This window comes from Cryptomeria japonica, chromosome 4 (genome assembly GCF_030272615.1).
Source record: "Cryptomeria japonica chromosome 4, Sugi_1.0, whole genome shotgun sequence".
NCBI lineage: Eukaryota > Viridiplantae > Streptophyta > Pinopsida > Cupressales > Cupressaceae > Cryptomeria > Cryptomeria japonica.
Window position 1 is genome coordinate 747,258,161 of NC_081408.1, and position 14,101 is coordinate 747,272,261.

Below are 14,101 nucleotides of genomic sequence, written 5' to 3' on the forward strand. Positions count from 1 at the left end.
TCCTAGCCTGGACCTAGCTCTGATACCATGTTAAAGCTGATCAGATTTATTTATATAGGTAATTTTAAATTTTATTTGAGCTTTGATCACAATATGATATCAATGGATGATATATGATATTCGATCAGTCTGAATATACCTTTTCTCTATCAAAGAATAAATACGATCTACTACTGAATGAATTCAAACTTGCCACAAATGAATCCCGTCTGCAAAGTATGGTTATCGATCTGAGATAGTTGATCGACCTTGTTGTGTGTTTCTTTTCTCACTGCATATATGTGAATTGATTGAATAAGTTATCAATCTGTATGTTGTCTCTTTAATGGTCGATCTGCTTGATGTATTATCTTCCTATGTGTATCAACTGTGATTCTGACCGATTGCTAGCGATTCCTTCATGTCGTATTCTTTGCCTCTTAAACGACATGTTATATACTTGTCACAGTGACCCACAAAGGATTCACGACTCCTTTTGGGATCGACGTGATCCCACAAGGAGTCGTGACTCCTATGTGGAGTCACGTTAGTTATAAATGATGCTTAACAATCTCGTCAACACTAACCCGATACTAAGGAATCGTTAAATACAAGCAATTAATTTAACGGTAAGATAAACAATCGATATTATAATATTAACCATGAGATTAACCACTCATTAATTAACATAGATTATCTATGCGTGATTGGAATAGAAGGAGTAGATCTACAAAGCAAATATCTAAGGTCAAATAAATATGCAACCGACCGAAGCTATCTACTTTCAACACTCCCTCTTAGCAAGGGAGGATGTTCTTCTATTCTACAACACTCTGTTAGGATCACAATATATTCATCTATTAAAGAAAGATATCACCTCACTGTGATATCAGAAGATATGGCATTTTCACGAATATCATGTCTCATGGTATCCACCATGATCTTGTAATGTAATATCCACCATTATGGCATGTCCATGGATATCACATCTCATGATATCAACCTTAATGGCAAATTTAAGGATATTGATTCATGGCATGTCCACTGATATTACGTCACAGAATATCCACCATGAACATCTCTGTTAGTAACATCATATAGCATGGCATATCCACGAATATCATTTCTTATGACATCCACCATGAACATATATTACTTATAGATGACAACTATCATGACATGTCCATGGATATCACGTCTCATGATATCCATCATGATGGTAAGGTCAATATTGTTAGATCGTCATCTTATAATAAAGATTAGAAATACAAGTGTCCATCATTGAGTGATCATCACCTCCAGATAATGTTCACAAGGGCTCAACAAACACTAAACCAATGTAGTCATGGAGTCACACACATGACACTTAATCATGAACCATATCATATTAATAAAATGTTATTAATAAGAGTTTACACTTTAAACATCTTAAAGGAATACATTAGTATTATGAAACCAAATCAATGTAGCTTAGACTCAATCTCAGCTAAAGCTAAATTTTCTACCATACCAAGCTTACCTCAAAAGTATGCAAACTTTATTCTAGAGAGAGGCTTGGTGAGGGTATTTGTAGTTTGTTCATCTGTACTAATATATCTCAATTGAATAACATACCTTTCCGCTTGATCTCCGCATGCCTTGACCTTTCATGAAATGCAAGGTTCGAGTCTGCATCACTCTTGGTGTATTCCAAGCTCACCAAGTCTCCATCTATTCAGGAACCTCATGACCTAGGAGTCAGTGTAAAGGCTTTCCAACCTATATATATAAGGCTTCATCTCATGAAGCATAGTCTTCTGATTGATCACTAGAGAAATTAACTTGACATAGTCCACTCCCTCTGAATCAATATGATCAAGATCCTCAGATATCAATCAAAGCATATTCTCTTAACTACTCCCTCTGTCACGGAAGCATCCCCTACTCACATGGTCCCAATCATGGAAGATATCTTGCTTCAGGAGACATTCATCATCTAGTATGATCTTCATATAGTTGGAAGTTCTAGATCCACAACCACCATGGATCTACTATCATAAGATTGAGCTCTAGGTAGGAATATGACCATCCTAAGATTTAGAACAAAGTCTCCTTGCAGTATGCTCCCTCTCACTAGGAAAGACTTCTTGTCTCATCTTGCTTCGTAACCATAGATGTTATCATCACCTGCACAAATGCATATATGGCTTTCACAAGTGAATTGCACTTCTCAAGGTAAATATTTGTTTTGGAAATGTAAAATCTCAGAATCTCCACTAAAGTCCTCTGCATATTCTTCTTGTATTTCAATCTCTTCATCACAAATAGAACTTCAAAACTCTATAACCTGAAAAGCAACAGGTTGTGATTCTAAAGATGTCATGTATGTAAGGGACAAGTTTCTCATAGTAAATTGAAGAAATTAAAAAAAAACAAGATATCCAAATGCATCTTGTCGTAAGCGGACATCTACTGACAATGTTGTTTCACAAATAACATGCATAATGTAATTGCATGAATTAATAACTACATATGAAATTCATGAACATTAGTCAACCATAAAACTTATCTCTTTCAAATTAGAATATGAATCCATCTACATCCTTTTGTGGAAGAGTCTCACCAACATCCGCAATGGAAGCTTGAGGCATAGTCCTGGTTGGACATTGCATTGCATAGTGCCCATATTTGTCACATCTAAAACATTGGATTTATGAAATATCCTTCCTTCTTTTGAAAGTAGGAGCACCATTGGATTCCTCATCTTTCTTCCTTTTGAAATATCATTTCTTACCTTTCATCTTTGAAGAGTGTGAGGCAAGAAAATGAATATCTTCATTTGTGGAGCTTTGGCCAATGCCTCTTATCGCCAATCTAGACTCTTCTTGAATGCAATCTGTTTTTAGACGACCAAACTTAGGAAGTTTAGATCGTGAACTTATCCCTTGCATGAATGATTCCCAAGAAGAAGGGAGACCATTGAGGGCTAACATGGTTAACTCTTTACTTTCAATTGTGTGACCAATGGTGGAGAGTTGATCTCTTAGTTCGGTTATCCTCATGAAGTATGCGGTGATCGTTTTGCCCTTGATCATTTTAACATGGTGGAGTTGTTACTTTAATGCGAGAGATCTACTAGTGTTATTTATCTCGTACATACTTTCTAATGATTTGAACATATCATAGGTTGTTTCCAATTTTGAGATAATTGGTACAATGTGGTGTTTTACTGCATCCACTAACTTTTTCATGGCTTTATTATTCTTTTTCATTCATTGAGGCTTCTCACATTCATCATCTGGTTTAGGTACAACTTTCTTTACGAATTCATCTAATTCATTATCTCTTAAGGCAATCATAATCCTAAACTTCCAAGATACAAAGTTGGAAGCTCCTTCAAGGTGATCCTCGAATCTAACACCATTCACCATTGTGACTTACAGAAGAGAATGAGAAATCGAGGCTATATGAAGATTACTAAGTCTTGGGCCATGAGAAATTGAGGGCATATGAAGATTAGTAACACCATTCATCAAATTCAAGCTTGAGGCTTTGTCGATGTCACTTCACCATGTCGATGATGTCAAAGACGTTGTTATCAATATGAGATCATAGCATGAAATGGAGTTGTTGATGTCTGTTATCATATTGTTGGTGTTGGAAATAAGCCACACCCGGACCGACGATGGACTGGTCCAAGAGGGGCCAATAGCTCAGTGGTAGAGCACTCCAACAACGTATGGAAGGTCCTAGGTTCGAGTCCTAGCTGGTCCATGTCTCAACATGGTATCAGAGCCAGGTTCAGGCTAGGAGCCCCAAGCACACGAGAGGTGTGGCTTAAGGGGGGGTGTTGGTGTTGGAAATAAGCCACACCCGGACCAACGATGGACTGGTCCAAGAGGGGCGAGTAGCTCAGTGGTAGAGCACTCCAACATCGTATGGAAGGTTCGAGTCCTAGTTGGTTCATGTCTCAACATGCTATCAGAGCCAGGTTCAGGCTAGGAGCCCCAAGCACACGAGAGGTGTGGCTTAAGGGGGGGTGTTGGTGTTGGAAATAAGCCACACCCAGACCGACAATGGACTGATCTAAGAGGGGCCAATAGCTCAGTGGTAGAGCACTCCAACAGCGTATGGAAGGTCCTAGGTTCAAGTCCTCGCTGGTCCATCTCTCAACAATTGGCAATACTTAAATAAAGTACAAAACAAAAATATGGTAGGCTATACCTATCAACTATAGTGTGGATCTCCTGAAGAATGGAGTAAGGGATTCTATTACAAGTGCGGTTGTCATTGCACCAAAAGATTGACCTATCAATGCACGATACAACCATTAGACTTATAGAATCCACAGGAGGTGGTTAAGCCATGTCACAAACCCGAGCGCTGCACTGCACTGCACAACACAAGGAGACCAAGGGCGCACACCTTGCAATAGTCCCCCCCCCCAGCGCAAGCAAGTGGTTTGAACCTATGACCAAGCTCTAATACCACTTATTACAAGTGTTGTTGTCATTGCACCAAAAGATCGACCTATTAATGCACGATACAACCACTAGACTTATAGAATCCACATGAGGCAGTTAAGCCATGTCACAAACCCAAGCATTGCGCTACACAACACAAGGAGACCAAGGGCACACACCTTGCAACAGATTCTTCATCTTGTTCTTTTCCATGTTCAACCTCTTCAATGACTTTAGATTCATTGCACTCAAAACTCTCATTTGAGTCCTCTCCTTCCTCTTCCTCTGGTCTAGTATTTTGTTTTTTATTTGTGCATCTTCTTTCTTAATTTCAAAATGCATTATCTTTTTCCCTTATTAATGTTTTGGCTATTCAAGATTAGAAATGTCTCTAAGTTCCCTAAGAATCACCTCTCTATAATAGGCAACTTTCTTTGTAAAAGGATTTCAAATCTTATAATCTTTAACATTCTCACCACATGCAACGGACAAACTTAGAACACTTTATTCTTTTTACAAGGAATTTTATATCTACCTTTAGACTTGTCTTTTAACGCCATATTATTCTCGTTTAGATGCACCTCTTTCTTTGATCTTCTCTAATATGAACAACATCCATTGAGTTATTTGTAGCTTTCTTTCTCATTTTGGTGCCAAGAAAGTTGCAACAAGAGCATCGAACTTGGGATCTTCAAGATTAGCATTTATAGCAAAAATTAGATTATACCATTACTCGGATTAGACAAAAAAACATAATCCATTTGTCTTTATCAATATTAACATAAAAAAAAGGCTAATTAACTCAAAATCATATTAAAAGAATTCAAATGCTTGGTAACCAAATCACCTTCCTTCATTTTCAAAGAAAACGATTCTCTTTTTAAATATTTTTTATTTACCAAACTCTTGGCTTGGTAGATATCACCCAAATGTTTCCATAGAGAATATGTAGTAATTTTTTCAACTACATTTAAGATAACTAAATTTGCAAGACAAAGTCGTATTATCCCTATGTTTTCTTATCCGTTGTATTCCACTCATCTTGGTTTGATTTGTTGAATTTATTTTCCTTTGTTGCAACCAACCATTTATCCCTCACTTCAAGGAGATTATCCATTTTCAACTTTCATAGCTCATTAGTGGTTCTATTGAACTTCTTAAGATGTAGATGCACCCATGGCTTGTACAAGAAATAAATTAGCAAGATAAATTCAACCAAAACTCTCACTACAAAACAAAAAATCTTCACACTTGCACTTAAGAAGCAAAGTTTGCTAGGCTCTGATACCAAATGTTAGAAATGGAGGTAAATCATTATAATATGGAAATATGATAATTATCTATAAATCTAATTTTTAACATTAGAAAGTTTAATGAAAACATAATAAAGTAAAATCAACAACAATGAAAAGTCAACGACACATAGGTGACACTATTTATGTGGAGAAACCCTTTTGGGGAAAAACAACTCAACACAAGAAAGAGGACAAGTTCATTATTAATTCTCAAAGAAGACATACGTCAACACACTAACACTCTAAACTTTCACAACACCTATGTATAATGCATAAAAATACTATCATGCCTCCAAATTATAGGAAAATGGGAGAGAAAAACCGCAACAAATGGTTTTCCAAAACAATGTACCATCAAACCATTGGTAAAATGCAAAAAATCCTACCTCCAAAATGAAGAAGCTCCTTTGGAAGAATAGTAAATGAAACTCACAATGAGCCATGAATAGAAAAAATAATCTCTATGCTAATAATCGACAAAATATTTGACTTGTAACTCCTCCATAATAGCTCATATCCAAAGGTGGGCATCCAAAATCATCCCCTAACTCATATGGGATGCATCAATAGCATCCAAGATGCTCCAGTACTCAATTCTCGCATCCAAGCTGACCTATTTGCTTAACATAAATTTGTAACGTTCATGTCAACTCCACCTTCTCCAAGAATGCAATTACAAGTAATATCAAGGTTCTGAGAATCATTATAAAAGTATTACTCCAATTACACCTTATTTGTCTAACACTTTCCAAGAGTGTTGGAGACATATGAACATACATAGGATTGTAAGATAAATGACACTTTAATCTTAACAAGGGATATTGAGAAAGAGAACTCTAAAATCCTAACAAGGAAAGGGATGAGAGTGAAGAACAAAGAAAAGACATATTAGGATGAAAAAGTTTGATATTCTAACAAGTTCATCTTACAACCCTTTGATTATATACTTTTAATGTGTATCTATTTCCTATCACTTCTTATATTTATTTGATTATCACAAAACATTCTCATTGACATTAGTCTAAAATCCTAATAAGGAAAGGGATGAGAGCGAAGAATTAAACAAGACATATTACGATGAAAAAATTTGATATTCTGACAAATTCATCTTACAACCCTTTGATTATATACTTTTAAATGTGTATATATTTCCTATCACTTGTTATACTTATTTGATTATCACAAAACATTATCATTAACCTTGAATTACACATTGATATGCTTTACACGATGTTATCTTTTTCGCTTACCTACTATTACTTGCATCCTTTGCATGCAACCAATTAAAAGGGGTGTTTATAATCATTTAAATTCCTTGATATTTATGATTGCCGAAAGCTTTTTGTAGAGTCGGAATTCTTTTCCACCTAGTTGAAGGCCTTATTGAGCATTCTTCTTATAGGACATAGAACTAAGACAAACATCTTAGATAGTTTGATTACATTTTGATATGCTTTACACAATGTCACCTTTTTCCCTTACCTCCTATTCCTTGCATCCTGTGCACGCAACCAATTAAGAGGGGTGTTTATCATCATTTAAATTCCTTCATGTTTATGACTGCAGAAAACTTTTTGTAGAGTCAGAATTCCTTTCCACATAGTTCAAGCCCTTATTGAGCATTATTCCTATTGTACGTGCAACTAAGACAAACATGTTAGGTAATTTTAAGGAGAGTGTGGTGCTCTCTATAGAACATTCCTTAATATCCAAGCCTGATGAATCTCTGCTCTACGGTCTCCCTAACTCTTGGTCGTGGTTTTTGAGAGCGGGTCTTTTGTGTTAGTGTTTTCGCTTACCATCACAAATAGAACACGCATAAAAACATAATGTTTTATGGATTCTTGCCATAACCCAAAAATGTCACACAGTTGCTCTACTTGTATTGTTTGCCACGTTAAACCACACAATCAGACTTTGCCATGGTATTTTATACTCACGGAGCTTCTATGAATTCAAGAATATTTGAAACCACATAGGGCACAGTGTTCATCCTTGGTTGTCTATATTTTCAATAACTAGAGAACAAAAGAAAATCTATCAGCACAAAGTAACACGTAGGAAAAATTGTAGAACATCTTATGTTACAATTCCAGCAATGCATAGTGAGGTATATTTGGTTATGAAAACTCAGAAAATAAGTATGCTTGCCAGCATGATGTTTACATAACTGGTTAGGGCTGTTTGTCCACCTTTTGATACAAAATTGGAAATATCACTATACAATGTCATTTGCATTTACACAATAATGTGCTAAGGAAAAGTGAAAAAATACACTCTAGACATTGAACTTCCTCTATTTGTTCTTAAGAGTACATATTTTTAGTGTGTATAATTTTGAACTTCCTCTGAACAAAACAGAGTAGAGACGGTGAAATGTACCATCAGTTTATATTGCATCTCACAAATTGATGGGAGAAAAAACTTAGTATTTTTATTTTACAATTTTTTCTGTAACTTCATTTGCTTCTGTAGCACACTATGGTGGCAGGTAAGGTAGATTCAAAGGGCACTGGCAAGCAAGAAGTCGATTTCACATATGAGACCCACTTTATGTAACAACTTCACATGGAGATTGTTCTTCCATCTACCTTAGTATTTCTTTGAACCAAGTCACAGAGTTCACCAAATTTCGGCCATGAAGTTCGAAATCCGGCACACATTTTTTTTTAATAGCTTCAATCTAGAATTTTCCCTTTAGAATAGTAGGGGAAATCGTTGAAATTTGGCTTTAAAAGAAAACATATTTTCATGAGGGCATTTGATAGATTTATTCATAAATAATGCCCATTGTCAATCAAAACACAATAACAGTCGCAGTTGACAGCTAAGCAGTGGTAGCACAAATTCTAGAAGAGGTTGCAGTTCGACCAGAAGACATTTAAATTTAATATTAACAAATAATAAATTAAAATTTAATAATTTAAAACATTTATTTTGAATTTTAAATTATTAACATATAGAATTTAACAAATTTAAATATTTAAGACAAACACATTGCTTTCCCAACCAGAAAAAATAGATCAGCAAAATCTTAAAATCGGAAATACTAAACACCTAGTGCAATAGATGTGTGGCTTTTCCAATTTGGTAATTCATTGAAATCAAGCATCTGTTCTCATTGCAAATCAAATTAATTCAGGTCTATTGTGTTAATACACCTTCATATCACAAGATGAATCAACTTTGATATGTGAATTTAAACATTTCAAATGTTGAATCATCCATGCACATTTCGCATGGTGATCTGAATAGCATAAAAAAGTATGGTATGGATTTTTTCAATATGGATACACGAGGTACAATCAATTAATGATAGACATAGCATTCATTCCATATAATCGCTAGCCGTTGCTCCTCTCTTGGATGCTATGTGCAGGTGGTGCCCTGTAATATGCAGGAACTGTATTCGGAAAGAACATCTGTCTGACCCCTTCTGCCTTAATAATTGGAAAAATTATATTGGAGGCACCCTGTCAAAACCAACCAGGAACAAAAGTGCGATAATTAAACAATTGAAACAAACACGAAACAAAATATCAGAACATGTGTTCTGCAATTTTAAAAGTAATTGTGGTTGAAAATAAATCGGCATACTTCAACAAAGATCAGTTGCAACTGCATTTATTAATAGGTTTTCTTTTCAAATATATTTTCGAGCACAAATTGTATGTGAGAATTTGACCTGCTATCAATGTGACTCCAACAAGAATGCATCCACGAAAAATGTGATTGAAATACCAATTAGCGAATAGATACCATGGCTGAGATATTTGCAATGTCCATTCATTTGAAAAAAATTAGATATCCTCTTTACTGAGACTTTTCAAATGAAGAAAGGAAGCCAAAGTTTCACGTGTAGGAAACTTGCATTGCATAAAAAATATCTGACAGGAAAGCTTTGTATTTCTCTAAGATTGAATTTGATCTAAGAACCCTCCAGCAGTGGCCTTGTTGAAGGATGAATAAATAGGTAAACCACGAACCTCAAAAAGTTTTAAATTTCAAAATTTGTGTATTCAGGTGTGAGGTGGGTGTCTCTGCACGAGCAAACATGCTCAAATTTTAACTTCTGAAATGAAGAGGAACAATTAAAACTTATACTATGCCCTACATATGAGCAGGCAATGACAAGTGCCAGTAATAAAGTTGTACTCCAAAAGAATTATTCAGTACATCTGTGTCTTCTTTCCGTATGCTTCCAAATATTGACTGTTCTCAAGCACTCACCTGTGGCTGCATAGGCATAAAATCACACTACACCAACAATCAAAATCGGTAACCTTTACACGTAGTAACCAAGAGACTCGTACCCTGACTCTTAGTACTCACCTGCTGTACAGGAACCGTCTCAGAGACCTATATGGAGATGTCTCCAAATAGGAGACTTTGCATCTTCTAAAAATCGATAAGCATCACTTGAAAATGAGAAAACTTCCAATAGAGATTTCTCAGATTTATCACATAAATTAGATTGAATTTTCTAAGTGCTGATATGTGGTTGACCAAAGTTAAAAGAACTAAGCAAATGCACTATTGCACTTGTAATTTTCTATATTTTTCATAACAACTTTACGAGTTTTTCTGGGGTAGAAAATTTTCTTATTAAATCCAAGAAGAAAGAATACGAAGGAAAACAATAGTAAGGCTTAAGCTGTGTACATGCATTGAAGTTTTTATCAATTGATTGAAAATATACTCATTTCCAAACTTCCCCATCCTATGTTTTTTAATTAATAGTATTCCCCACTCCTAGTTTCTTTGTCATCTCTAGGTATTATGGTTTTTAATATTTTTTTCTGTAATGATGATGATTATCAGATATCAATATAGTTAATCTATTTCAGTACCTTCAAAATGTTAGTCTTATTTTTAATTGAGAATTTTAGTTTTTAACATGGCCTATATATATACCATCTGCAAGTACCCATTTCCAATCTTTAAAAGTGGCATACTATTACCCACCCTCATCTCCGTACCAGTATCAGCCAGTATCAGTACAGTAGCAGTAGCCGTCTCCTGATAACTATTATGCCTTAAGGCTTAAAGGCATAATTTGTATTGTCAAGAAATGAATTTTCCTTCACATGCATTTCCTTGAATTATTGTGGGAAAAGCAGTGACCACTAAGACCATCAGATGTATTCTCCTTATCCATTCACAAGCTTCTCAAGGCATTATCCATGAATCGGTAACAAGGAACTTCCTTGCATGACTCAAAAGTTGTAAATTCATATCAGATTCTCTACTTTCTTTGACCCAAGTCATTATCTGGTCACCTGTCTGGACATTTCAAATGATATAGTTTTGTCCTCCCAGATCAACAGACATGGGTTCATATATTGAGATCGCTTGAGAATGCACAATTATCTGAGTTGACATAACAATCAGCAGCACTAAGGTCTTTACCAAGAGGTGAAAACAGGGCCAACAGTCATGTTAGATGCCGAAAGAGTAGAGATGCATATAACTCTGCTTTATAGCCTGAAATTAAACGTGATTTAAGTTGGTCTCATATTTAGTAGATTCCTGAAGTTTCAATGTAATTCTGGACCTAAATTTGGTGCGTGTGTGTGTGTGTGTAAGCTAATGCAAAATTCAGCAGTTGAAAAATGACTAAGATCCTGTGCCCAGGCGGGAAGCTCTTAAAAAAGGAAGCCTCGACAAGGGATATTTGGAAGAAAATAGGAAAGGAAACAGGTTGCAAAGCAACAAAAAAGGCCAAGCAACCAATTGATGGAGAAAAAGAAAAGGTAGGTTCCAAAACAATTATCAGACGATGAGGGAAAAAATCGGGAGTTGTGTATTTGTGATACTGCAGCAAATAACAGGGAGTTGCAAATTTTCAAAAACCAAGGAGAAAGAATGGAACAAGCTGAAAAGGGCACATGCTACCATCTGTGAGGGTTCAGAGGGAAGGACAAGAATGTGGAGAGATGCCAGCTTCTCTGCAACATCATTTAGAGGTTAACGATCAGGTGGGAAAAGGTAAAGCAAGTTGCCTTCTTTCCCTTTTTAAAAATTTTCAAGGCTGGAAATGATTCAACTGGCCTTCTGCTGCAATCTGCCCTAAGGGCCTCAGATGCTCTTGTTTTAGAGATCCTGGGTTTCAGTTTTGCTTGGCCTCTAGTGCTAATGCATTCCCACTAGGGCATGATAGGGCTCAGAAAAAGCAAAACTCACGTTTTGAGGATTGGCCTAAGGTTTTCACTGTCAACAAATAAAGAGTTTTTGCTGTTTTGGCAGTGGAGGATGATTCAGAGATTTAGGGTCCAAGTAATATTGCAGTGATTGGCTCTTGCCTAGAGAAATGGCTTACATCTCTACATGCTCAAAACTGGGTCCAATTGTCTTGGTGCTTAGATGTGAAAATCTTTATTTTTCCCAAAGGTTTTTTTGGGTGCTTAAGTTTCACACCAAAAAAGAACAGCTTCAAATTTTGGCCACCTTTTCTTGGAAGATCGTAGATCACCAGGTGACTTTTTATCTCATGGAAATCTTGGTTTATCAGTTTGACTGGTTAATCTGCCTTCAGCTGTTTGAATTAGACCATACAACACCATTAGAGTTTCAGGGAAGCCCTGTTTGGAGAAGAATGAAGAATGTATGGGGAAGGTTGTGGAGATCCCAAACTGTTTTATCTGAAAAAGAACCAGATTCTTCTTCAGGCAGCCATTTTTGGCATATTCTATTTGAGGTGGCTATCTCAATTTATTTATTTTTTTGTTTTTTCTGTTTCTTTTCTTTTCTTTAACATTTTCTTTCTTTTTGCTATAATATTTAAATAAATCTAAATTCGTTTGCAAGATTGTTGGTCCTGAATCCCCTTGGTATCATGACATCTACACCTACTTGTATGACCAAACATTAACCCCAAACCTCTCATGCAACCAACAAAAATCCTTCATCAAATGCACCTCACGTTACACTCTCCTTGGAGATACGCTATGCCAGTGAGCTATGATGATTCCTTATTGTGATGTTTAAACATGGCGGATGCTAATCTCACAAAACAAGAGGTAAATGATGGTATATGTGGAACACATGCTAGTAGAATGATATTGGCAAAGAAGCTTCTCGAGAACAGGTATTATTGGCCTACAATGGAACATGATGCATATCAATATGTTAAACAATGCCTTGCATGTTAACAACATGGAGATCTCATTCACGCACCTTCGCAAGAATTACAACCCATCACCACCCCTTGGCCCTTTTCTCAATGGGATCTTGACTTAGTCGACAACATTCATCCCCCTTCATCCAATGGCCATAAAATCATTATCGTTGCCATTGAGTATCTTACAAAGTGGATTGAAGCTATTCCCCTCACTTTTATCAACGTACCCCAAATATCCAAATTTATCCTCTATCATATCATTTGCCTTTATGGCATTCCATCTGCCATCATTACAAATAATGGAAAACACTTCAAAAACCATAAAGTTTGCATCCTTTGCAAACATTTCCACATCCAACATTGTTGGTCCACTCCTACTGTCCTCAAGGTAACAAACATATCCTTCCCCATAATCCTTCAGAAAGTTGTCAATGATACTAGTCATGACTAGCACCTCCACCTTAATGCCACTTTGAACATATCATACTAACATCCACACACCTACCAACACCAGTCCATATTCCCTAATTCTTTCATACCAAAGATATCTTATCGATTGAAGAAATCCCATCATTGTGCATCTCTTTGAAGCACCTTATTGATGATAAGGAGTATCATTTTGCACAACCACGTTAGTTAGAGCTCCTCGATGAACGTTGCCTCGATGCCTTCAATCACTTACATGCCTATCAAAATCGACTCCACAAAAGCTACAATAAGAAAATCAGACCCACAATATTCCAAATTGGTGACCTTGCACTCAAGAGAGTAAAAAAAAAATTTACAACCAAGAAATGAAAGGAAAATTTGTGCCTAATTGGTTGGGTCCTTATGTCATCACAACTAAGTATGAGTTAGGTGCATATCAATTGGCCACTCTAGAAGAATAACTTTTGGATGAACCGCTTAACACAATCCATCTCAAATAGTTCCATGCCTAAATCCACAAAGTATCTTCTTCCAAAAATACAAAAAATATCAAAAATTTGAAAAATCTGAAAATCGAAAAAATGGTAAAAAGAAAAAATCCATCCTACAATGAAAACCACTCATTTAGGCATCTTGGACAAGTACTATGGTGAAAGCCTAGCAAACAAGTGCTTAGTAAAGTTAATTATTAAGCCCCCGAAACCAATGAAATCACATTGGTACAAATTATTGGAATCATCCATGATTTCTTTTGAATATCATAGTCCTTCGGGGTGAGTAGAGGGTAGAAGTATCACATCAAATCAAATTAACTTATCCTAGCCACCCATCTCCAA

At 36.0% G+C, this 14,101-nt stretch overlaps 1 protein-coding gene across 2 annotated transcripts in view; it reads right to left on the reverse strand.

Annotated features, from left to right (window-relative positions):
- Window positions 1–8,737: 8,737 nt before the first annotated feature.
- Window positions 8,738–14,101, reverse strand: part of LOC131076685 (squalene monooxygenase SE1) — a 58,236-nt gene continuing 52,872 nt past the window's right edge. For both annotated transcript variants that reach the window (XM_058013985.2, XM_058013986.2), the window contains one exon: window positions 8,738–9,189. In XM_058013985.2, coding sequence (XP_057869968.2) covers window positions 9,061–9,189 — 129 coding nt within the window. In that variant the 3' untranslated portion in view covers window positions 8,738–9,060. The remainder of the gene's footprint in view (window positions 9,190–14,101) is intronic.